Genomic DNA, 26816 nt, shown 5'->3' with positions numbered 1-26816 from the left:
TCTCCTATTTAATAGGTAACAGCCTTGTCTGCCCATGCTTCTGGTGACCCAAGTAGGGGAAAATGGTTGTTGTGCCTTATTTTGCAGAAAAGAAAAATACAATGAAAACAGTTCAATTTTTCTGAAGTGACATTTTTTCACCACTTCACCCTTGCCAGAACACTCCTATACTTTGTTCAGAGTCAGAAAACAAACTTTCTTTGTAAGTGTTGATATTTCCAGAGAGTCAGAAAACTCTTCCTATGGCCAGGAAAAGACATTGCTGCCCCTTTTCAGTCGTGCTGCAGACCATCTCTGCCACAGCCTCAGTCTGGAAGCCCTGGGCACCAGTGTGGGAAGATGGGAGCAAGTGCTAGCAGCTGGTTGGAGGGAGCAACTTCTCTCATCCATTTGAAGGTATGCCCTGTTCCGGGGGCAGGGCTGAGCAATGGTGATCTGCTCACTCACTACACAGTGGGGTGCATGCATGACATATCAGTTAGTGCTAATAGGCGTAAAAGCCCTTTCAGCATGTCATTCTCCCATAAAGCTGCAACTGGACTTGACAGCCACACTGCAGAACTGGTGGCTCCCAGTGGCATGGCCTCACCTGTCTTTGCAATGTTGTGACCCTTGGAATTGACCCTGAAGCAAATGTAGTAAGGTCATTCTTGTTTCAGCCGCAGAATCACCACGTAACTGCACGTGGCGTTACAGCGCTAAGACCTGAGCGTGAGAATCACCTGTGTATCCATCCCACAGCTTGCATACGTGTTGTGTTAGTGACCTAATGCTGAATCAGTCTTCCAGTGATTATAATAAATGTTAAGCTTTTCCAAAGTAATACTAATTGATAACAGCATAATGGGGGGATGGCATGCTGGCCATAGCCCAAGAGAGAGTCACTACCTCCTGCAGTATCAGCTCTGTATTATAGCAGACCTATATTATATAGCATAAAAGAGTGATTCGATATCCAATAGTGCTTTAGTGTTTGTTCTGTTGAAGTCAATGCAATGTACAGCAGACATTGACTCATTAACTTTGTCGCATCTTTACCTGAAAAGAAGTTGCTTACTCTCAAATAATCACATAGGTTTCAGGATGTCACTCAATATGACAAAATGAGACGCTACCCTGGGAGAAATCAATAGGTTTTCTGTAAATTATTTTAAGATAAATATCTCTTTGGTGGAACTGAAAAGTTTGTTTATTGTGGAATCGAAACACCATGTAAGACATTCCAGAATACTAAAGCATAATGAAACAGAAAGTCAGTTCTAAATGTACAGTCTTTCCTGATATTTTTGGGACAACATATTTTATGAAAGTTGCACTTTGGGATTCTAGTGAAGAACATGGCCCTTTGTGTCATTTTAACATCTTGCACAAATCTCAGTAGACAGACTCTATAATCCAACAATCACAATCAATGCCTTGTTACACTGTTGAACAGAAAAAGGGTTCTTTGACAGGATGATTCGGTGTTATACATGCTAATGTGAGCCATAGCATCTGCAGAATAGCTCATGAATACCCCAAATACTGTTCAGCACTCTAGTCAGAGATGTGTTTTACTTAGCTATAGTGCCAAGATGGTGTTTCATTAACCTTATTTCTCTTTCTTTTCTGTAAGGCATAATTCTGTTGTAGCTTAGACTCACCAGGATACGTCATGGATACCAAGTAGAGTAAATAGTATTAACATAATATGCACAGTCTGTGCTTCCAATTTCCATGCTTCACACAGGAAGATGTGTAATGACTAAAGTCTGACAGTTTAATTTATTCAGCCCTATTAGACTGGTTTGTTAAAAAACCCTTCAATTTCAGATTCATTTTCCTTTTCTTAAACCATGAAGAAGGAAGTAATTTACTTCCATCCTGCCTTAATTTTTAGCTGACCTGTACTGCATACAGTTAATGGAAGAGCTCAGATTTTTCAAATGTCAACAGGGACCCTGTCTCTAGTCTATATTTAAAATTCTAACCACTTCTTAGTATTGACCTCATGCCATGGTCTCTCAAAGTCAAAGAACAAATGAGCTAAATGTATATTCAGAAAATGAACCAAGTTAGAAACACTGTATTAGAAGTAAATTTCCAGGATGCAATGAGGTAGTTTGTTATAACAGGAAGGAAGCTGTTTCACCTTCAATTTTAGCAAAGTTAAAAGCAAAACAAAAGAGTATCCGTACTATGTCAGAAGTTGATGGAAATAAATTCATTGCAAAAATTGGCAAATATTAGTGTATGCTTCTGGAACTGAACTTTTTCAGCGAGACCTTACCTAAAACCTCAGTTCAAGTCTCCATCACAGGTTTGCACTGTAATCCTAAGCAAATCACTTATGACCAGATTTTTTAAAGTATTGAGACACTAAATCCCCTTAGACATTTTTCTGTGTCTGTAGCCACTTTGGTAACTTTGAAAAAAATCAGCCTCTCTGTCATAAAGTTCATTTCTATTGCAGGGAGGATAGACATGCTAACTTTGCTCAGAGATGTGGTGGAAGTACCTTAAATACTTGAGTAACTGATTACTTTGGTAAATTAAAATACAAACGAAGAAAGTTTCCTTGTGAATCTCAACTTTCCAACATTCACAGAACTCAGATTTTGAATTTTGCTTTGTACAGTCTTTGGTTGTTGATTTCTAGCAAACTTCCCCTTCAGTAACAAAAGGTACAATAATTAACTATGTCGGAATAGCTAACCTGTACAGATCACATTACAGCCTGAAGGCTCTCAAAGTTCGTCTACATGTGAAAAAGTTCTGGACTGTGCTACCAGCATAATTATTCTGATGACTGAACTGCTCCTGTTACATTATGCCTCTTTCAGCACTCTTATTTTTAACCCCTTCAGAGGTATTGTAACCTAAATCAAAATCCCCAGCTTTCTTACTTGAACTTTTTGTAAGGTTACAATATTCACTTAAAGATGGGTAATGCAAGTCATGATACTTTTTTTTTGTCACTGTCGTGGTTTAACCCCAGCCAGCAACTAAGCACCACGCAGCCGCTCACTCACTCCCCCCGCTCCCAGTGGGACAGGGGAGAAAATCAGGAAAAGAAGTAAAACTCGTGGGTTGAGATAAGAACGGTTTAATAGAACAGAAAAGAAGAAACTAATAATGATAATGATAACACTAATAAAATGACAACAGTAATGATAAAAGGATTGGAACCATCAGTGAAAATATCAGTGTTATCAACATTCTTCGCATACTGAACTCAAAACATAGCACTGTACCAGCTACTAGGAAGACAATTAACTCTATCCCAGCTGAAACCAGGACAGTATCCACCCCTTATTCTACACCATTGACGTCATGCTCAGTTCCCATACCTTCAGTTACATCCCTGTCAGTCATCATCACCTTTTCCGTCCCTTTGAGACATATAAACAATGAGATATATATATATGTATATACGTATGCACACACAGAGATATCATTCCTTTAGTTTATGGGTCGTGTTCATAAAATGTTTGTTGAGTTCATTTAGTTCCCAACTCTGGGCTCCATTTGTCATACCAGTCTTTCCGGGCAGGAGGGATGGTGCAAAGTCCTCTCAGTTGGTAGAGCAGGATTGGGCTTCAGTGCAGTGTGATGAGCAGGTGACATTGGACACAGCAGGAGGATGGTGTGCACCGTTGGATTGTTGCATGCTGGAGTCAGTTCTGGTTCCATCACTACTGCGTTTTGCTCAGTTCTATCACAGTTCAGTCTTGCTTGATCTAATTGATTCTTACTATAGTACTATGGATATAGCATATAACAATTACAGTAATGATAACATACAGTAGCGGGGTTATATAGCAACTAATATCATACAGTTTAATTCTGGCTATTCTCACCTAAAATCAAATCCCCTTGAGGCACACATCGGACTTCCCCATCTTTTCGCATCACCCACCAAGTGCACCCAGGCCCTTGAGCAAAAGCAATCCCACGAATGCGTTTACCTTTGCCTGAGGCAGGAGTAACCCCTTGTCCCAGCATCCGAAGAGCCAGGTGATAATACGCTCACCTATACGGTGGCCAAAATCTTTTCGCATATCCCGCAGCTCACTCAAGGATAGGGATCGGGTTATTACCTCTGGTTCTGCCTCTTCCTCCTGTTCCTGTGATGACCCTGGCTCATCTTCCTCCTTTGCTAAGCGAACTGATTTTTTTGTATATTTCTTATTCTGTATGGGGGCAACTGATACTGGTGCAGGTTGGTCCACTGGTTCAGTTGCAGTACCGCTTGCTGGGTTTTGGATAACCACAGTGTCTGTCGCCAGGGTTTGGGTAGCCGCAGTGCTCGTTGCCAGGGCTGGAGGGGTTGCAGTGCCCATCGCCAAGGTTTGGGTAGCTGCCGTGTTCGTTGCCAGGGCTGGAGGGGCTGCAGTGCCTGTCGCTGAGGTTTGAGTTGCCACAGTGCTTGTCACCGGGGCTGGAGGAGTCACGGCATCTGTTGCCGAGGTTTGGGTGACCGCAGTGCTCGTCGTTTTGTTGTTCGATCCAGAGACCTTCTCTTCCCCTTGAGGATACTGAGTGGTGTCGAACAGGGCTCGATAGGCATGGGCCAGGCCCCAGCATGTTGCAGTGATTTGTATCTCTGTGGGGTTGCCACAGTGACAGCATACCTTTTCCAAATATTTTACTAGTTCTTCCAGATTCTACACTTGTTCAGGGGTCAATTTCAAAAACATTGGAGGTGCCCACTTTTCTAGGTACTTGCCCATACTACCCCACACACACTGCCACTCATAATTATCCCACCTTGGGGCAGATCTCTGGGTGATCTTCTTAAATAGTTGTTTAACCTTAAACAAGAGCTGAACCATATTCAGGAGCATGCTAATTCCTAGCAGTAGGGCTAGGCCCATGATGGTCTCAACATCCCAAGAGTATTCAAATTTTTCAAAATTCTCAAACACCATTGTAACTGGACTGAAGGAGAAAGGAGAGGGGAAGAAAGGTACCCCACCCATAGACTGGCTTTCCAAGGAGGAAAGGTAAATGGTGTAATTATTAATAGTTTCCCACAGATGGCTCCTAAAGTATAAAGGTGACAATGCTGACTGCAAATACCGGATTAATCCCACAACTGATGACTTTATCATACCATAGACCAGTGTTATACAATACATCAAAGCGAAAACCTTAATCCACCTCCCACGGACAATGAGCAGCAGAAGAGGGTCTACATACAGCAAGCGAGGTGATACATAACAGAACTTTAAAAACCAGAGCAACAACTCTTAAGAACACATAAATCAACATAGTGACCAGCGACTATTAGACCAATATAATGAATGCTTATAACAGATTTGTTTTAACAAGCCCTGGTCAGGTTTGTTGTTATCTCAACCCTTTGTGCCCCACGTTGGGCACCAAAAATGGACTGTCGTGGTTTAACCCCAGCCAGCAACTAAGCACCACGCAGCCAGTCACCCACTCCACCCCCCGCCCAGTGGGATGGGGGAGAAAATCAGGAAAAGAAGTAAAACTCGTAAGTTGAGATAAGAACAGTTTAATAGAACAGAAAAGAAGAAACTAATAATGATAATGATAACACTAATAAAATGACAACAGTAATGATAAAAGGATTGGAATGTACAAATGATGCGCAGTGCAATTGCTCACCACCCACCGATCGACGCCCAGTTAGTCCCTGAGCAGCGATCCCCCCAGCCCCCACTCCCCCCAGTTCCTATACTAGATGTGACGTCCCATGGTATGGAATACCCCGTTGGCCACTTTGGGTCAGCTGCCCTGGCTGTGTCCTGTGCCAACTCCTTGTGCCCCTCCAGCTTTCTCGCTGGCGGGGCTTGAGAAGCTGAAAAATCCTTGACTTTAGACTAAACATTACTTAGCAACAACTGAAAACATCAGTTATCAACATTCTTCTCATACTGAACTCAAAACATAGCACCGTACCAGCTACTAGGAAGACAATTAACTCTATCCCAGCTGAAACCAGGGCAGTCACACACTAAGAACACACATGAACAGTTATCAACATGCAGTTGACGAGGAGCAACTCATCAAGTCACAGATCACAATCCTGAATCCTCTAATCCATACTTCACCTTAAACCAGCATACACTTTTCACACAATCAAGCCTCTAGACTCCAATACAAATTCCACATAGTGGCCTCCTTGCTTAGCATCAAAAGCAGCTTCTGATAAGTGAAATGATCCAGAAGTTTAACTGTGCGATCCAACATTCTACTCACATTCAGACAGAAGTGGAGGAGTTTTGAAAATTCAAGGGATATTTAGACAAGCAAATTGAGCTTAATGTCATTACTAATAAGACAAATACAGAAAGGTCCCTCAATGGCCAAAAATATGCTCATTTTGAATTACTTAATGCAGCGATATTCTGTTGGGTAATTCACCATGTTTTTCCCTTTTCTTTCACAATAAAAATTGGTTCATTTGTTTCCTAATACAAATGTAGCATCTAAATGCTTCACAGACGTGTTGTGCCAGTGGTGTCACTACAAAAGACATCTCTCCATTGATCAAAGATCTCTATCATGGTATTGTTTCTCTCCTGGAAGTGGTATGCTGATAGAGCTCACCCACTACATTTGCTCTGGCTCTGCTAGACCAATGTCAATGTATCTGAAGGTGCTAGAGCTTGCTAGTATCTTTCATTCCTGGGCCAATGACAGCTACTTAGTGAAGCTAGCAATATTGAATGTAATGCCACAGTCACAAGGGTAGAGATACATAAAAGCGTCCCTTATCAAATCCACAGTTTCTAACAGTGCCCAAACTTGCAAATTTTTGACAGCAAACTGAATAAAAATCCAATAGAATAAGAAGCTGATATGATGTAATACCAAGTAATTTCAAACAAGGACAAAAATGCCCTATAGCCACTGACTACTTGTGCAGCCACGCATGAGATTTTTGACTATGCAAAATATCCCAGGAGGAAAAAGTCTTTCCAGGGAGCTTGGCTCCATCATAACTGCACTGCCTCTGAATATCCATCTTGGGAAGGTTTTGCCTGTACTAGTGTTTTATCATGTAGCATTACACAGTAAACTGGAAAATGAGTTTTCAAGACCCCTTTTTTTAAAGTGCTTTTCACTTAAATCCCAAACAAGTCAGAGAGAGGAATCGAAGTCTACATAAACACACTAGAGGAAACTCCCAACAACCTGTTTTTTGAAGGCAGACTGACCTGTGAATAGCTTGTAGCCCCTAAATGGCAGATCAGTACAAAAGCATGAGTTGACTCTTCAGCAATTCTTTTAATAATCTAAGACCTGCTACTGTTGCTTGTCAGTGCTGTAGCAACCAGCAGCTTTTCACTGATTAGTGGTGAATGAGAGAACGTCCAGCTTCACGCATCACCAGGGTACATACAAACCTCCCTGACTCTCCATCCTGGGAGTGTTTTTACCATACTCTTTCACTAGCTAGACCACAATTTGTTAACATATTTGACATGAATATAATTTCACATCAGACAATCTGAAATGTATTGCCACAGCAAGGCAGATAACAAGATAGTGCCTTCACTCAGAGGTAAGTTACTAGATTACTAGGTGAATTTGGAGAACCTTAAGAGTATTTTCACAGTCATCTGTGGAGGAGAAGACCAATGAGGCAAGACTGCAGAACTGCCTAACCTTCCCCTGTTATAAATACAGTTGGGCCGAAATTCTCAGTCAAGTGATTTTTAGACTGCAAAATGCCAGATTGTCAGAACTGACATGTTAGTGAGGAAAGGGATTTGGTTTCAACAAATATTTGTTCCTGAAAATATTTTGGGGAAAAAACAACACATTTTAAACCTGTCAAAATATCTATTAGCATCATTATTAATTGGGAGATTCCAACTCTCCTCTTCTAAGTTACTTATTTTGAAATTCAAGCCACTTCAAGCTACCTAAATTAAACAACCAAGAAATCATTAAAAATAAATTACCTATTTGATTTTGCACATGAATATTTCTATTTTTCATCCCAATTTGAGCAAGGGCCAAAACTTATATTAAAAAAAAAGGAAATGAGTGGAAGAAAAACATTTTACTTCCAAAATAAGTTGCAATTGTCTCCCAGCTTCTCTAATTTGCAGAAACCTGCAAGCATCAATCTACCAACTTATGCCACACCAAGTGACCTTTCTTGGCTTTCCTGTGCTTTTGCTTTGTACAGAGCACTTCAGAGACTCACTGGAGATGTCTCTTTTTCTAGGATGCTTTCTTTATGGACACTTTTCAGGTGATGCCTTTTTCCAAAGTTCACATATACTGAAATAGCACAGGTGGTGTTCGTCATCTCTCAGTTTGCAAGGTGTGGCAGGTTCTAGGACTCCACCATGGGCTGACCCTGCTAATGCAGATTAATGGGAGGGAGATTTGTAGATCCAGATTTCTATCATTTGTCTGTAAGTGCCCAGAAGATACTGTTGTGGCTGCTGAGTAGCAGCCAACAGCTGCCTCTTGTTATTCACCTCCTTTAATTCTTCTTTCCTTCCTCATTGCTTCCATTTACTGTTTCAGTAATGAGGGAAGATTAAAGAACTGCTAAAGATGAGAAATGCAAAATGCAGAAATGAAAGGAAAGGTTGCATGGACAGGATGCCTTTAGATGACTTTCTAGAGCTTGTGCTGAGTTAAAGGTCAGAAGCTTAAGTGGATGGGGATGAAGCACTGCCCATGTTCCCCGGTACACTCTCATTTCACTCTCCAAAAGAAAAAAAAGGTCAGGTCAAACTGTGTTCCAAGAAGGAATAAGTAATAAAATTATAAAAGAAACAAAGCCCAAATGGAATAAGCATCCCTTGGGGTCCGGAACACAGCTGAAATGTGTTATTTTTTTCTAGATGTGTCTTTCTGAGCATTACTCCACAACTAGAATCTTTATTAAAAAAAGACAAAATTTTAGTTGTTTCCAAAAGAACTGGGGACTTAATACAATCTTATAACAGCATGGGAACTGTTTATACTTATAAGAGACAGAAATTTAACAAATCCATTCATTGCAATTACCACTAGCAAATTTAAGAACAAATTAGTATTTCCTGGGATTAAATTCCTTATGATGTGTTGCTTGTACTTCAGTTGATGTTCCCTAACAAACATTTCACCTTAACTTACGGTAGAGCTATGCACTGACAGACAGGAGGAAAAAAAGACTCAAGGACAACTGATGCTTTCCACAGCCAGCTAACCATGAGACACATTAAGAACGCTTTGTAGGAAATATATTTTTCCTTGAATAATTTACAGGGTAAATGATTCAATTTCAGGTAACAATTTGAAGTGGTAGGGATGCTATTCTATGCAGAGACTTTTCCTCCACAAATTCTTTTTCAAGTGCCTGCTGTACAATACAACTGTAAGTTTCAAGCATGTCTCTGTGTTTGCGGTAGGTGTGAACTATATTGAAAGTAAAGAAACCACCTCAACTTGGCCTTTAGTTCATTGGCAGCATTTTGTCAGAACTTCTGAGAATTCCCATGACTGCTACATAACACATTGTTAATGTGTTTGCATGAACCAGTGGAGGAACAAAATGCTATATATTGTCTTTTTGTTCCCTGTGTATAGAGAACTTAGTACTGTGTCGCCTTGGTACATGGCTACAGCTCTTAGCCCCCACAGCAGTAAGACGATCATTTTTAAAATTAGAAAGTGATGTAGTAATGGTATCAGCTGGCAGGAGAAGTTGTTGGCTTTAAAGTCAAGTCTGCAGAACCTGCTTACTGTTGTATCAGCACCACCTACTGGTACCTCACACCGTTTTTCTTCCTAATGCTGTCAGGAAGTTTTCCCTTTACATTTTATTTGAGGTCTAAAAATACTTGGGGGGCATTAGAAAGAAAGTTTGTTGTTTCCTAAACTCTTTTGAGACCATACAGAACAACTTGTGCTGATGTTATTTGCTGTACGGAGAATAGATACGAGGTTTATCCAAATCTCTTAAATCCTGAGTTAGGCAAACCTTGCTCTGAAAGCAGTAGAGGGATCTGGAGAGTTGACTTCTGGCTTGCATAATTTTTTTGCAGGTACTCTAGTTCATCATATTTTTTTCAACTGAAACAAAATTAGATTTATCAGCACAGTGAATGATTCTGAACAGATTTGTACACACACTTCATTTCACCTGTTGTGACTGTGAGCAGTCCCAGCATTTCCAAGGGGGATTCATCTCACCTAACACAGTCACGTCCAGAAGTATGTCCCCGGTCAGCTGAGTGGGTCTGGCCAGATGTGACTGCCACAGCTTGTCATGGAAACTCTCCCTTACTATTCTGGCAATAGTACAGTATGTGAGCACCTCAGCTCTCCCAAAATGAAATCAGTAGGTATCAAGAGGGAGCATCCATCCCATGCTGAAAGAGGCATCAACAACCCTTCTGAGGTCTCTGCATTGATTGCAATAGGTGCTCTACCAAGCTGACAAGTATCATTAAATGCAAATGCAAGCCAAGGCTCACATGGGACTGACACTAGCAGCTGTATCTACAGAAGGCCTATATATCTCTGTATTTTGGGCACATTAAATTACTGATAGTTGCACGGTATTCTCCTGAAGGGACTACCAGGGGAGAGTCGTGAGACTGTACTACTGTTACAAACATCAGGAATACAGAAACTCAGGATTGGGAGACATTTCAAACATCATCAAATCCTTTCCACTGCAGTTATTAGCTGATACAATATACCAAGGTTTTTTTACTAAATTGAAGTTGAATTCTACTTTCTTTTTGCTAGATGTCCAAATCTAGTAACTGGATGCCCAAGTGAAGCAGAGAGAACTTATTCATGCATCAGAAGAGGGGAATGTAGGGATAATGTAGGGAAAGAGAGTGAACAGACTCTGGGAGGCAGCCAGCCAGCTATGCAGGATACATGCAGCTCTGGACATGCCACAGCAGATGATGTCCCTGGTCCAAATCACGGGTCAGAACAGGTAGCTAAGAGACACGGCAGGGGAGATGGGACATTGCAGTGCAAGGGCACTGGGGACACAAAAAAGCTAATGGTACTTACAGAAGGGGCTGGAGGTACTGGAAGGGCTTTAGGGAGGATGGGAAAAGGGAAGACCTTGATATTTTCATTTGGATATCACTGAGGAACTGGAGAGGGATATAATGGGAGGAGGTAAAAACGAGACATGGAAATAGGGAATGCAGGATACAGGTTTGTGGCAATTTGGCTTCCTTAGTTCTGTGGAACAGTTTGCCTAATATTTTTATTGTTGCAGCTTCCCCCTTGGCAGAAGTGGTGGGAGGTCTGTTGCAGACTCACTGCCTGTAGACTTGCTCTCACATCCATGTAAACATGCCCTCACTGCTTTTCCTAATCAAGATGCTTTCCTACTGCAATCTCTTAAATCTGTTATGCAGCATCTGCTGCACTACAGACCAACTGTCAAACTTCTGAAACCTTCGTCTTTCTCTGTACTTTGCCTCTGTACCCACTGGCTGCCCTGAGGGAGGCAAGGAGATGGCTACTAGAGCAGCAAAATGAAGTAAACATACATTAGCACTGGCAGGATTAATCTAACTATCCTGATTTTCAGACCATCTGCAGAAAGAATAGAAAGACTTTATTTTAAAATACCCTTAAAAGATAAGAAAATATCTATTTTGCTTTTTATTTCATGTGTCTTGTCTGTGGAAGATTTGCCTGAAATCCTTAAATCCCCCTGTTCCTTCCTGTGTGTTCTTGAACCCTTTGGTCACATAGTGTCAACTGCAAAGTTAAGGTTGTCAGGGGTCCAAATGACTTGTATCTTCCTCTCAAAGCCATCGAAGTGGCTAGCCTCATTTTGTCCAGCAGTTCAGTTCTGCTCTTGTATGCTACAACTGGAGCCATAGTTTTGGTTTGTTTTTTTTTTTTTCTCACTTCTCTTTTCATGTTTCATTTTATTCTACTGTTTCTGTTTTGTCAGAAAACTTTGCATGTGTGCAATTCTTGTCAAATAAAAGCCAAATACCTGTCATTTGTAGACCCCTTAACTGAATGATACATTATTAAATCTTTTCAATATCCTAGGTAAATATAACCAGCAAAAAACCATTGTCATTGATGAAACATTTGGAGACAACCAAACAGCAGTGGGAAAATGAAGACACTGTTGCTGATTTGCAACTATTGTAATAAAATGGCTGTAACAAAATCCAATGTAAATTGCAGACCTAAGCCAAAGAAATTCTAGGCTGCAGTGATGATGAAATGGCAGAACATCAGATCTCAACAACAACAACAAAAAGTCTATTAAAGTATTTTAACATTGAGTTTGAGAAGTGTAGAGCTTTAGACATTAGTAATACTGATATATTTTTAATGGACTATGTTCTGTTTGCTTTGGTGGTGATTTTTTTTTTTTTTTTTTTTGGTAATACAAATGTGAATCCCTCAGCCCTAAGAAATTTCCTTTGATTTATCATACAATGTTATCAGTTGCAAAACAGCTGGTACTTTGTGACCACAGGCCATGACAACCCATTGTGTTCACTCTAACCCTTTTCTTGTTCCTACATTATTTTTTATGGGAAATTTCCCTCTAACACAGCTCACTCCACAACCACAAAGCACAGAGGTCCTCCTCCCTATTGCACTCCTCCCTTTCTAGCACAAGCTCCATGGGACTGCACCTCCTGGAGAAGCAATACAACCAGGGAATTACCTGCTGACCACCACTCACAAAACCAGTCTTAAAGGACTATGCTTTTTTTGGCACAAAACAAGCAAATGGATTTAAATAAAAATGTTATGTCAGCACTCACTCTTTTGGCGTTTGAGTAAGAGAGATACAAGTTTTCCAATCAATATGATATAATGCTTCACTGTGACTTCAGAAGTGTCTTTAAAAGTTTTTATCTTACACATCTTCATTCTCCAAACTCTAGTGTGGGTTTTGTTTTGTTAGCTAGAAAAAAAGTCCCACTATATTTTCAGCCTGGAAATTTACCACAGAAATGCTATGAGAAGTTAAGTCAACTATAAATGAAGGCATTCAAACTCTAAAGGCTGGAGAGGCACAGCGAATGTCCAAAGCAGTTCTAGCAAGAATTTGGTATCAAAAGGTGGAATGGTCTCAAGAGCTACTGCTCTCCTGAGATTCCAGCAAAAAACTCACTCCTAGGGCCCTCTTGAACTTTAAAACAACATCTCTTCCAGCTGCCCCAGTTACCCGATTTTTACATTAGACACCTTTCGGATTTCAGCAATGACATTGTGCCTTCTCAGAATAATGACAAAGTGCACATCACGGCAATATCTAACTCTAGCTTTCCGTCCCACCGCTAGCCCTCCTAGTCCAGAGCTGCTGGGAAACCAATCCTGGCCAGGCCCAGGACAGACCGGATCTCTCATTGTGTTAGCAGGTCACAGCTGAACTAAAGCTGAATTGAAAGCAAATGGTATTTTCTATGTAAGGCTTAGCCTCACTGTAGTGAAAACTCAGCAAAATACACTAGTCAAGTTCAAGTTTTGGGAACTCCCATAAAAACCACATCAAAATATCAACAGTTGTCCTGGTTCTGCCAGAAGATGTCTTCCTTTGAACCCTTTTTATCTAGGAACATTGTTGACAGACCTTTCTGAATACTCTGTATTCAGAGTACTGAAGACAGGACGGTTTTCCCTGAAGAACAGAAATAGGTGTTTGACAAGTAAGCACAATCCAAACAGTTATTCTCTATCTCCTCCAAGAAAAAGGTAGCAGATTGGACAGAAGATCCCACAGACAGCATGCAGATTACAAGCTGCCAGGTAAACCATGTTAAGCAATGTACTGTAACTAAGTAACTAACTAAACCCTCTGGTTTCTCTCTCTCTCAACCCCAAGACTTTTGTCACTTTAAATATATACTTCTTATTTATTTTTTGAAGATACTTGCATTCTTGTTTTGTAAGTTATAGAAAATTACCTTCCAAATTTATAAGTTGCCTAGTAGATAAAAAGGTCTCCCATATGTTCCTGAAGTTTGAGGTAAACCCAGTGTGAAAATCTATAATTGCCTTGTATCTTAAATTTTTGTGCTGTTTTTGTTTAGACCATAAATTTAACTTGGCATCACCAGTCCTTGAAGTTCAAAGGCCTGGCACTATATTGCCTGTCTTATTCAGTCTCGGTCCAATAAGCATTTACTCACGTCAGGTTTCAGGTCTCTATCTATCTCAGCCTCCAAGCCCATTACACTGTTTGTTCCTTAATATTTATAAATGTAAAAATACAAATTTTATTGTCTATCCCTATCCCGATCACTCTTTTTAAAGCCTCTACAATGCTTTTGTTTTAAATGTCGTTCTAAGAAAATTAATATTAATTCTACCTTTATTCTAACTTTATTCTTCCCTTTTCTTCTCTCTTAAGTTATATCTAAAATGGGGGGGGGGGAGTTTCAATAATTGTTTCTTATTATTTTTTACTTGCATTTTAGTTATATATTTACTTCTGGACAGCACCAACTGTAGTGAGATTTTGAAAATAAGACTTGTTGTCCATTATCTGTGTTACTCCCAAATAGAAGACTGTAAATGCTGCTAGTTTTAATCTCTAGGAAGAAAATATCCAGGATAATTCAAGAGTATTTCAGACATAAAGAAAAATACAGGACCAATTTTAATTAAGGAACTAGATCTGCCAGATAGTAATTAACTGTTTTAAATCTATAGCTGTGTGAGAAAACATTGGTCACAATAATAATGTTATGCAAATCAAAATGACTGCTTCGGATAGGCAGATTTAAATTTCCAGATGCCTGCCACTATATAAATTTCACTGAGAAAAAAATTATATGCTAATCTGTATTCAGGTGATCTCTTGAAACATTGTTGGCAGCCTTAACCAAAGAGGAGGCAATCACAGAGAAAGACAGACAGGAATAATGCCAATATTTAGGGAAGATACATCTGTCAAAATATGGGACACCTAATTATAAAAAACTGATTTGATAATAAAGTTATTTGGCTTTTAAAGCAATTACAGTTTAGACATCCTCTCTGATAATTCAATCTGTATCACCACAGGACATTTTCACTTTGACAACAGCTGCATACTACGTATCAATCCAAGAAAGGCTGAAGGAAACAACACATGACTACATTTTTATTCTTGACATAGTCATCATATGAAGGCTTCAACCACAGGAGCCAACTGAAGGGAGATCTCATTTCTATTCAGTGTTTGTTTTTTTCCTAAATAAAGCAAAGAGTAAGAATTCCTTGCAAGCATACATGATCAGCATATAAAGTTGAGAATGTGGGAGCTACATGAAGTGTATTATATATGCAATGTTTTTTTTAATATATATACACATATATATCCTCAGTGGTGCTGTTCTTCTTTGTCAAACACCCGAAAAAGTTCTACAGAAAAAATCATTCATATCTACATTTTCCATAAGAACAATATTGTCACCAGTGTAGAGCAGGTAGCATTGACCCTTCAGATCGATCTGGGTACCGGACCACATTTTTTTCCCTGTTGTTTGTGGGCTGGAACAGATCATTCTGTCCGTGTGCTTGCTGAGGGTTTGGCTGACTATGAAAGCACGAACATAAGCGCACAGTTTAATAGTCTGGCTTAAAAGGTCCCGTGTGACCCCAGCTCCATTAACCACCGTTCCCAGCATTTCTGAAACGTAAGCTAGCGTCAATAGGGTCTAGATAGATTGATTACAGAGAGCGGTGGGTGTTTGAACTGAATGGCACTGGAAACAACTGAGGATGGCTAGCTGGCTATTCCAGCTGCAGCTTCATAGTATTTCAGTTCAACATTCAAGTCTCAGCCACCAGAGTCCCCCGTGTGTGGCTCAGTTGGGGGTAATTGAGCATTATGTGTGAATGTCAGACAATCAGTAATTTTAGCTGTCAGTCCGCAATTCCAGGTGAAATTCCAAGCAGCCAACTGATCGCTGAAATCACTTGCGTATTCACCAGATTACAAAACTTTTCAAGTGGTGGTCAGCTCAATGGACCTCACTTAGGGCAGCTATTTATTTGTGTGCAGGTACTATGGATCCATGATATGATGAAATATTGAATTGGAACCCAATCTATTGATTCCTCTTTGTAGTATTATCCATACTTTTTTTCCATTATATATAGAAGCCCTTGGTTTATATCAAAGAATATAATGTTTGCAGTCAGCCTGGTTGCCACAATGTCTTGCCCTATAATCCAAATGGCAAATACTAATGTCTGCTGAGGATTTATTTTAAGGATTTATTTCACTGACTTCTTTCTTTCTTTATCTTATGTTTATTCTTGGGAAACAGAAAACGTCCACTTTTAAACATTACTTGCTCTTCATTAGTTATATTTAGGGTCATGCCAGGTCTTACCTATAGCACTCATTTCTTTATTCCACTGCAGATTAGCACATAACATATTCGACCAAAATTTCAATAGTTTATTCTACTGGGTCTGGCTGGAACGGAGTTAATTTTCTTCATAGCAGCCCACAAGTGCCGTGTTTTGGATTTGTGACTAAAACAGCGTTGATAACACACCAGTGCTTTGGCTATTGCTGAAGTCCTTGCACAGCATCCAGGTTTTCATTTTCCCACTCTGCCCTTGCAGTGAGCAGGCTGGGGGTGAGCAAGAAGCTGGTGGTGGACACAGCTGGGACAGCTGACCCCAACTAATCAAGGGATATTGCATACCATACAACCTGATGCTCAGCAATAAAAGCTCAGGGAAAGGAGGAAGGTGGGACACTCACGGTTATGGCATTTGTCTCCCCAAGTAACAGTTAAGTGTAATGGAGCCCTGCTTTCCAGAGAGCAGCTAAACACCTGCCTGCCCATGGGAAGTAGTGAATTAATTCCTCATTTTGCTTTGTTTGTGGATGCAGGTTTGCTTTACCTATTCAACTGTCTTACCTATTAAACTGTCTTTATGTTGACCCAGGAGGTTTTGGCTTTTGCCCTTCTGATTCTCTCCCCCGTCCCACCAGTGGGGAATGAGCAAGCAACTGGGTGGGCGCATAGTTTCTGGCCGTGGTGAACCCACAGGTTGCAGAGATCGTTAAGTAAGTTTTGACTTCTAAGTTTTTAGTTTTAGTTTCTGACAGACTAAAGTCTGATACCTGACTACAAAATTATTACAAAATAGCTAGCATTTTTTCACAGTTCCAGAGCATGTCATCCCATAAGATTAACGTGACAAACTCAACTTCCACACTTAGAAAAAGTTTTTAATCCTCAATATTTAAGAGTCAGAAAGAAACCCAAATCTCACATTTTTTAAACCTGCCTGGTATTTTGGTACCCATCAGCCACCACTTTGAGCGTTCAGAGTCGCCATCTGCCAGGCTGATATCCCTTTCTCCTGCAAGTTTCCTTAAGCATTTAAGGGAACAAGCCTGTTTGGTTTTAGCCATCATCAATGGTACTTCATAGTTCTGCTGAGAGCCTTGCATGTAAAGGTAGACTGCGAAATTCCCACTCTGCCCATTGGGCTGACACCATGAAGCGAAGTCTGCCAGTCTCCAGCAAGGCCCAGGCTGGCCCAGGCCTGCCAATGGACAACAGTCCTCCTCCATTGCCAGATGCTGAGAGGCGGCCACGGCCAAACCCACCCTCCCCTGCGCGCCCGCTGGGAGGGACGCGGCTGGGCCCCCGCTGGCGGAGGGGACGCGCACACACGGTTTCCCTCCGGGGCAAGGGAGGCTGAGGGCGCTCAGACCGACCGACCGACCGACCGACCGACTGACGCGACCCCCCCTGCGGCCAGCTCCCTCGGTGGTGGCAGGCCCCCGCCGTCCCCATGGAAACGGCCCGGTGGGCGGGGCAACGCCGGCCCGGCCCCTCCCGTTGCCACGGCAGCCGCCGCTGGCGGCGGAAGTGCCTCGCGGCGCTGGCCCCGCCCCGCCCCGCCCTGCCCCGCCCCTCGGCTGCCGCCGCCACCGCCTTCGGAAGATGGCGGACGGCGGGGCCGGTCCCGCGCAGCAGGAAGGGGAAGTGTCCGCGCCGGCCGGTGGCGGCCGGAGGGATCGGCAGCCCCGGAGTGTAGGCCGCCCGCCCAGCGCCCGGGATTTGCAGGTGAGCGGGTGGAGATGGGCGTCCCGCTCCGTCCGCGGGCCGGGCCGAGCGGGGCGGAGTGCCGCGTCCCCTCGGGGGCGCCCCCGGCCTTCCCCCAGGCCGGCCCTGAGGGGAGCGGGCGCTGCGCGGCTCCCCCGCCCCGCTCGTTGCCTGTCGGGGCTGCCCCGGTGCCGCCAGGCAGGGCTGGGCCTCTGAGCAGAGGCTGTCGTCTTGTTTTCTTTCTTTTTTCCCCTCCTTTGGAGGCTGGGAAGGGAAGGACGCCCCTGAAAGAGGACTAGGAAACGGTGGGTGGTCAGCTCCACAGGGAACTGGGAGGACTCTGCCGACACTTCAGTAGCTGGGTTTTAACTGCACTTCAAGTTATTTTGGCGCCATTGTATTTCCTGATTACTTGGTAGGAGTGTCAGTCTTCGCAGATGTGGTGTAAGACTAAGGACAAGATCTTTTCCCTGGTTTTACACAAGGAAAGTTGTGAGTGTACGATCACAAATGTAACTCAGCATAGATACTTCAGCGCTGAATGGCAAACACTTTTAGCAGTATCCGTTTTTTGTGTGTGACACTGAAACTGTATGAAGGTTCAAAATGTTTTAGCAACAAATTGATTGGAAAACAGGTGAAACTTTTAGTAACTGAAACTGCCCCTGTTTTATTTAATTGTACGTAATTAGCAGAGAAAGATGGATATAGTTTTCTTTTTTTCTTCATTACTATATGGGATCTTTGTAGATTTTTTGCTACTATATGTCACGCTAATAAAGTCTGTGTTAATACTTTTGATTCATAAGGTCTTTAGTTAGTCAACTGAAGCAGACAGGCATTTCGGGTAGATGATTATTGATAAAATGTTAAAAAACCAAAGAATTACCCTCCTGGGTCAGAGTAGCTGACCATCCATCCATCCAGCTCGGTACTTGGTTTGTCGTGGCACCGTAAGAGATGCAGCATGAGGAAAGCACAGAAGCCTGGTAACCATGCCCTTTTACACTCCCTCAGCATCCCTCAGTCCTTGGATTAGGGGTGGTGCAGGGTAGATCTTTGCCTGTTCCTTTTAGTGTCTGCTTATGGATTTGTTGTCTATGACTTACCCCATCAGCTTTACATAGCTGAAAGATACTTGCTTGTATCCTCAAATAGAATGGAGGGCTTCAGTGCTTTCCTTGAGCTCTCTTGTTACTCAGTTTAATTTTCTTAATGGGTATAATTCCTCAGATGGTATTTTTCCCCTGCAAAAAATGCCTCACAATAATATGGGATTAATATCCTGTGTTCATAGCAGTGTGTTTTGAAGGGCAGATGATGTTTCATTTTATTTGAATATGTATTTCTTCTACATAAAACTGTAATGAAATTGTAGCCTAGTACCTATTCTGGTGTGTATGGTAAAAATATTAATATCAATTGCATAGTGTGAACAAAATGGTTTGGGGTTGAAATTAAGGATGATTTGACAAACAGACTATTATTCAGGACAAAAGTGAGATTGCTAAAAATGACATGTTAGATGTGCCTAAAAATGAACTTGCCAGTGATAACGGCAGCATCTGGGGAGCCTTTGGGAAAAACATTTTTTTTAAGTATTTGCAATGATGTCTTGAGTTCAAGCCAGAAAGACTGGTTTGGTTCTTAATTCCAGTACAAGCTTATTTGAGTTATGCTTTTTCCATTTCTGTGTAAAATATTTGTAAAATTTATTATGTTTCCTAGTCTTATCAGAGTTACCTAGCAACTTTATTTCAACTTGTTACCATTAATAAGATGATGCTTAATATATATGTGTGTATATTTTCTTGTGATTCTGAATCTAATGCAGGCTGAATGTAGATAGTGAAGCAGTGTGAACCAAATGACAGCAGAGTACAAGTTCTAAGTCACAATGGCATTAAGCATCATGTGGGGTTTTTTTCATAAAGCAGAAAGGAAGTTGAATTTCGAGAAGTAGTTGGGGTTTCTCGTGTTGATGTTTCTAATTTTCTGGTGATGTGCGCATTTTCCATTAGTTTTTGTCTTATTTCTGTTCCACATGTAGTTCTAGAGTTATAGACTTCTAAAAAGAGTTCTGTTTCCTACAGTTGGCCTTGGCAGAGTTATACGAAGATGAAGCTAAAAGGCAGTCGTTGTGTCCTGACAAACCAACAACTACAAAGATCAGTAACACAAAAGTATCACACAGGTAAGACATGCTTTGTACTTCTGAAATGTGTTGAATAGTTACTGTGTTAGCTCACAAAACTTTGTCATGCTTGCTTGATCTCCTTGTATAAAAAGCAATCTACAGCAGTTCATAATCCAGAATTGTGAATTCCTGTAGTAATGCATAGTCTGTGTCTTCTCAGAATGCTTTTTAAATTGTATTTATTTAGGAGCCTTTGTGCTGTATGGTATTCCAAAACTCTTTGTCATGGTTTAACCCCAGCCAGCAACTAAGCACCATGCAGCTGCTCACTCACTCCCCCCCACCCGGTGGCATGGGGGAGAAAATCGGGAAAAGAAGTAAAACTCATGGGTTGAGATAAGAACGGTTTAATAGAACAGAAAAGAAGAAACTAATAATGATAATGATAACACTAATAAAATGACAGCAGTAATAATAAAAGGATTGGAATACACAAATGATGCACAGTGCGATTGCTCACTACCCGCCCGCCGATCGATGCCCAGTTAGTCCCCGAGCAGCTATCCCCCCCACCCCCACTCCCCCCAGTTCCTATATTAGATGTGATGTCACATGGTATGGAATACCCCGTTGGCCACTTTGGGTCAGCTGCCCTGGCTGTGTCCCCTCCAAACTTCTTGTGTCCCTCCCGATTTCTCGCTGGCTGGGCATGAGAAGCTGAAAAATCCTTGACTTAGTCTAAACACTACTTAGCCACAACTGAAAACATCAGTGTGTTATCAACATTCTTCTCATGCTGAACTCAAAACATAGCACTGTACCAGCTACTAGGAAGACAGTTAACTCTATCCCAGCTGAAACCAGGACACTCTTTAAACCCACTTCAGGTAAGATAAGATTCAGATGCTATAAGTGAAATGCAGTGTTGCTCTTTGTTTACACAGACAGAATTTGGAATTTTGCTGTATCAGAAAAATACTGCAGTTCTTTGCTTCTTCAAAATTCAGCAAATCAGTAGTTTGTGTGAAACTTGACAAGTGAGCTGCTTTGAGTGTTGTACTTAACGTCAGTACCTGATGAGACAAATATTCATTTGAAAAATTATTAGTAAGTTCATTAGGAGGCTCCTATGGGCTGAGAGAAATAAGAAGGCCTTCTTACTGAATTTGTCTGGGTTTGGCAGGTGGAAGGAAAGACATGTATCTATGTATATATCCAACTTTTGCTGGCCTGCAGTGTTTGCATTTCACTTAGCATTTGAAGATTCATTATAGTTTTAAATTTTTTATAAAGAAATCTTGCCAGTTTTTAATTTTTATTTAAATTGTTTTTAAAGAAGAGAAGTCTTTAAATCATTACTGTCAGTGATGCCATAACAAGTCCTGTATTTGGCTTGTCTTTTAATCGCTGCTGCCAATATGGATCTCTATTTTAAAGGAGGTTAAGCAGCAGAAAAGATCTTAGTCACCAGAGCCATGCTTGAAGTGTATCTGCAAATGCAGATCTTCAGGAAGAGGGATTTTAGCACACTATGTGACACTTGAAAAATAATAGCATTTTTGGTGAGGTTTTTTGTTTGTTTTGGTGAAACCACTTAAGTTGACTAATTGGCTACATAGAACACAGTTTATAAACAAATAAAGCGAACACCTCAATTTACCAATACATACCATGAAGTTACAGTTTCCCACTCCAACTGAAGGAAAAACTGCAATACAGTATCTCAAATACTTCAGTGTGATAGCTGTTGGCAAACACTTGCTCTTTGCTGGCAATCATACTGGAATCTGTCTGAGAAAGAAGGGATGGCTGCTATTTGCATGGTATCCAAAATGAGATTTTTCTTTTAGTAGACTTCAGTTTGTTCTCAGATAAGCAGTGTATTAATTACAAGGAAACATAGTGCTGCTCTTGAAGTCACCTACTTGGCTTGCCTTCCACAAGTGCAGGTATAGAATTATAGGATGGTTTGAGTTGGAAGGGACCTTAAAGATCATCTAGTTCCACCCCCCTGCCATGGGCAGGGGCATCTTCCACTAGACCAGGTTGCTGAAAGCCCCATCCAACCTGGCCTTGAACACTTCCAGGGATGGGGCATCCACAACCTCTCTGGGCAACCTGTTCCAGTGCCTCACCACCCTCACAGTAAAGAATTTCTTCCTTACATCTAATCTACATCTACCCTCTTTCAGTTTAAAGCCATTACCCCTTGTTCCATCACTACATGCCCTTGTAAAAAGTCCCTCTCCAGCTTTCTTGTAGGCCCCTTTAGGTACTGGAAGGCTGCTATAAGGTGTCCCCAGAGCCTTCTCTTCTCCAGGCTGAACAACCCCGACTCTCTCAGCCTGTCCTCATAGGAGAGGTGTTCCAGCTCTCTGTGCATTTTCATGGCCCTCCTCTCGACTTGCTCCAACAGGTCTATGTCCTTTTTATGTTGGGGGCCCCAGAGCTGAACGCAGTACTCCAGGCGAGGTCTCATGAGAGTGAAGTAGAGGGGGAGAATCACCTCCCTTGACCTGCTGGTCACGCTTCTTTTGATGCAGCGCAGGATATGGTTGGCTTTCTGGGCTGCAAGCACACATTGCCGGGTCATGTTGAGCCTCTTGTCAACTAATACCCCCAAGTCCTTCTCCTCAGGGCTGCTCTCAATCCATTCTCCGCCCAGCCTGTATTTGTGCTTGGGATTGCCCTGACCCATGTGCAGGACCTTGCCCTTGGCCTTGTTGAACTTCGTGAGGTTCACACAGGCCCACCTCTCAAGCCTGTCAAGGTCCCTCTGGATGGCATCGCTTCACTCCAGCATGTTGTCCGCACCACAGAGCTTGGTGTCATCAGCAAACTTGCTGAGGGTGCACTCAATCCCACTGGCCATGTCGCCAACACAGATGTTAAACAGCGCCGGTCCCAATACTGACCCCTGAGGAATGCCACTCGTTACTGGTCTCCACTTGGACATCAAGCCGTTGACCGCAACTCTTTGAGTGCGACCATCCAGCCAATTCCTTATCCACCGAGTGGTCCATCTGTCAAATCCATATCTCTCCAATTTAGGGATAAGGACGTCATGTGGGACAGTGTCAAATGCTTTGCAGAAGTCCAGGCAGATGACATCAGTTGCTCTTCTCTTATCCACCAGTGCTGTAACCCTGTCATAGAAAGCCACCAAATTCGTTAGGCAGGATTTGCCCTTAGTGAAACCATGTTGGCTGTCACCAGTAACCTCCTTATTTTCCATGTGCTATAGCATAGTTTCCAGGAAGATCTGCTCCATGATCTTGCTGGTCACAGAGGTGAGACTGGCTGGCCTGTAGTTTCCTGGGTCTTCCTTTTTTCCCTTTTTAAAAATGGGGGTTATGTTTCCCCTTTTCCAGTCAGTGGGAGCTTCACTGGACTGCCACAACTTCTCAAACATGATGGATAGTGGCTTAGCCACTTCATCTGCCAGTTCCTTCAGGACCTGCAGATGCATCTCATCAGGTCCCATGGACTTGTGCACCTTCAGGTTCCTTAGATGGTCTTGAACCTGATCTACTCCTACAGTGGGCGGGTCTTCATTCTCCCAGTCCCTGGCTTTGCCTTCTGCGTCTTGGGTGGTATGGTTGGAGCATGTGCCGGTGAAGACTGAGGCAAAAAAGTCTTTGAGTACCTCAGCCTTCTTCATGTCCCAGGTAACCAGGTCTCCCTTTTCCTTCTGGAGAGAGACCGTGTTTTCCCTAGTCTTCCTTTTATCACCAATGTACCTATTGAAACTTTTCTTGTTGCCCTTGACATCCCTGGCCAGATTTAATTCTATCAGGGCTTTAGTTTTTCTATCTTGATCCCTGGCTGCTCGGACAATTTCTCTGTGTTTCTCCCAGGCTACTTGTCCTTGCTTCCACCCTCTGTAGGCTTCCTGTTTGTGTTTGAGTTTGTCCAGGAGCTCCTTGTTCATCCACGCAGGCCTCCTGGCATTTTTGCCTGACATCCTCTTTGTTGGGATGCATCGCTCCTGATCTTGGAGAAGGTGATCCTTGGATATTAACCAGCTTTCTTGGGCCCGTCTTCCCTCCAGGGCTTTATCCCATGGTACTCTACCAAGCAGATCCCCGAAGAGGCCAAAGTCTGCTCTCCTGAAGTCCAGGGTACTGAGCTTGCTGTGCGCCCTCCTCTCTGCCGTAAGGAGCTTGAAAGAATGTATAGAAGAATGTCTCTGGGCCCTGTTGGAATAAATGCCATATTATATACGCTGTCATGTTGTGTAAGCTCCTTTAAGAAACTTGAGACTTTTGGCACAAAAATACACGCCCCACAAAACAGACCATGTGCCAAAGGAAGAAAATAGAAGAGATTAAAGCGTTTCTAGTGCCCGTGACCTAAGTCCATAACAATACATTTTTTTTCTGAGAAAGTAATAAGCAGATCCTTCGCTGGGATATTGAATTACATTGTTTTATCAACACTGATACTTAAAAAAGTGATGGCCTGCTCTGCTACACTTTAATTTCAAAGGTATAGTAATCACACAAATTGCCTAAATCTGAACTGGTGATCTGCCATTATTCATGTAGCAGATTGTATGCATGTTCTTACCCCATGGTAGTCAGCTACCTCATAATCATCTTGTGTTAATGAATTTTATCATCAAGTACTACAGGATAAGAGCATACATCTGTGCAGCTTTTTGTGGCATTTTGCAAGCTAACAACACTAGCTTGTCTTGAGGTAGCTTATTGATCTGTCCCTATCGTAAAACAGAATCTGATTCTGCGTTTTAATAATATTTTGAAAGTCTTTGCAATGTTGTCATTCAACATATACTTAAAATTATGTAAAATAGAACTGAGAACTACTGCTATTTAGTTTTTGGGGTCCTTGTAGACAGGGACTCCAGGACATCAAGGAAAGCCATTGTTGACTTCACTATGGAACTTACCTTTTGACAAAACCAGCTAAAATGTGGAAAGATTTTGAAGTGTAATTAATTCTGGTAAGCTGGATTCTGAAACAGCTGTTAAGCTTGCATATTAGCTGTGTTATCTGTGGGACCACCAGTGGCATTAAGCAGAATTCTGCATAACCTATGCTAGAATAGAATAGTTCAGTCAGAAGGGACCTACAACGATCATCTAGTCCAACTGTTACTGCAAAATGACTCTGCCATACATGTGCCCTTTTCTGCTTATTCACTGAGAAGCATTCATGGCTATGTACTTTGGCAAAAAAAAAAAGTATGGTGAGAACAAAAAAACCCCAACAGCTTGATATCCTTAGTTTTTGAAAAAGAAGTAGTTTCAGAAGTTAGATATAAAGTACTTAGTGAAGTGTATGTACCAATCATCTTCAAACGTTTTCTTTTATTCTCTTGGCAGTCTTAAAATTGATTCTCTTAGAAGGTTGAGAAAACCAGAGAGAAGCATGAGCGATGACAAAGAAAACCAAAGGTATTTTTAAAACAAACAAACAAATCATTTAACAATTGTGAAAGTAATTGGGGTTTTTTGTGACATTCACACTTTGCTCTCCCCTGTTTTTCAAAATGCCTGTGAGCTAAGTCTATCCTGCAAAGAGCAAGTAACTACAGAGACGCTATGTGACTTGTTAGAGTGTTAGATGTACACTGCTGTAGTAAAACTATATTTGGTGGAATCTGGCTGTAGTGATCTAGGACCTGTAGATGCCTTAACATGTGACTGTATGAATGTAAAGGTTGTAACTTACGTTTGGACTCAAAAGCTTTTTTGACTTTTCTCAAATATCCTGAATTGTTCTGTACATCCATTACTCAAATATTTGAGTACTTCCTTTCTTTCTTGAATACTAATTCTTATGAGAATTCTTGTTTTATCTCCTTACCACTATCATTCTTTTAAATTTAATAATTAAAGATTTTTCCATATAAATGGCAAGTGTGTTATAAATACAGATTTACATACAAAGGAGAGATGATACTAAGGGATTGCCAGTTATGTGACATCATAAAAGCAGTATGATTGTACAGCACCTTCATACCCACTACTGTTTTGGGGTAATTGTAATATATGGTAAGATCAACAGCATTTTGAAGTCATTCGCCTGATAGACAGTTTCATGTGGATTAATTGATTTGCCTTGCCCCAAGTGGTTAAGTGAAAAAGTTCAGGAAAGTAGAAAGCACTTATTTTATCAGTTTTTAACACTTCTTGTAACCAAGGACAAAACACTCAGGTTTGCCAGGTTTTGTATTTATATACAGATTTTTTTACAGCATCTATTCTGTTGGTGTTTAGAGATTTATAGCACCTTTCTCAAGATAATCCTCAAGGAATATTTTGATTTGCATAATCAGATACAGTTTTCAGCAGAATTATTTGTGGTTTAACCTTTCATCTTCAAGAGCTAGAAATGGGGCTGTGTTGAAGAAAAAGAACACGAATTAGTTTTCACAGCAGTTTCTGCAGATTTTAAAATGCCTCGAAACATTAATTAAATTTATTAAAAACTTCCCATTTCTGATAGTGGCAGGAATGGAAGTACACTACTTCTGTAAATTAAAAGATCAAATGGTGGCACTGTTCAGGTTTTTCAACAACAGTTTTACACTTGCTCTGCCAAGGCGGTGTTAGTTGTCAATCTGTATTCTAACCAGCCCAGGCACAATCCCATGCATGGGACACCCCAAGGAACTTGGTCTTTCTGACAGCAGGTGGCATCCACATAAGATGAGGTATACAAAGCCATGA

At 41.5% G+C, this 26816-nt stretch overlaps 1 protein-coding gene across 5 annotated transcripts in view; it reads left to right on the top strand.

Moving 5' to 3' along the window:
- The first annotated feature begins 17835 nt into the window (after nt 1-17835).
- UBXN2B (UBX domain protein 2B) overlaps nt 17836-26816 on the top strand; it is a 42520-nt gene continuing 33539 nt past the window's right edge. For 2 of the 5 annotated variants that reach the window (XM_030011144.2, XM_030011141.2), the window contains exons 1-3: nt 17837-18002; nt 20075-20175; nt 25467-25538. In XM_030011144.2, the coding sequence (XP_029867004.1) occupies nt 17880-18002; nt 20075-20175; nt 25467-25538 (296 nt within the window). In that variant the 5' untranslated portion in view covers nt 17837-17879. Of the gene's footprint in view, nt 18003-20074; nt 20176-25466; nt 25539-26816 lie in introns of all 5 variants that reach the window. The other 3 variants (XM_030011145.2, XM_041122980.1, XM_030011143.2) reach the window with 2 other exon arrangements.

The sequence above is a fragment of the Aquila chrysaetos genome, chromosome 4 (genome assembly GCF_900496995.4).
Source record: "Aquila chrysaetos chrysaetos chromosome 4, bAquChr1.4, whole genome shotgun sequence".
Taxonomy (NCBI): Eukaryota; Metazoa; Chordata; class Aves; order Accipitriformes; family Accipitridae; genus Aquila; species Aquila chrysaetos.
This window is presented reverse-complemented; position numbering and strand designations above follow the sequence as displayed.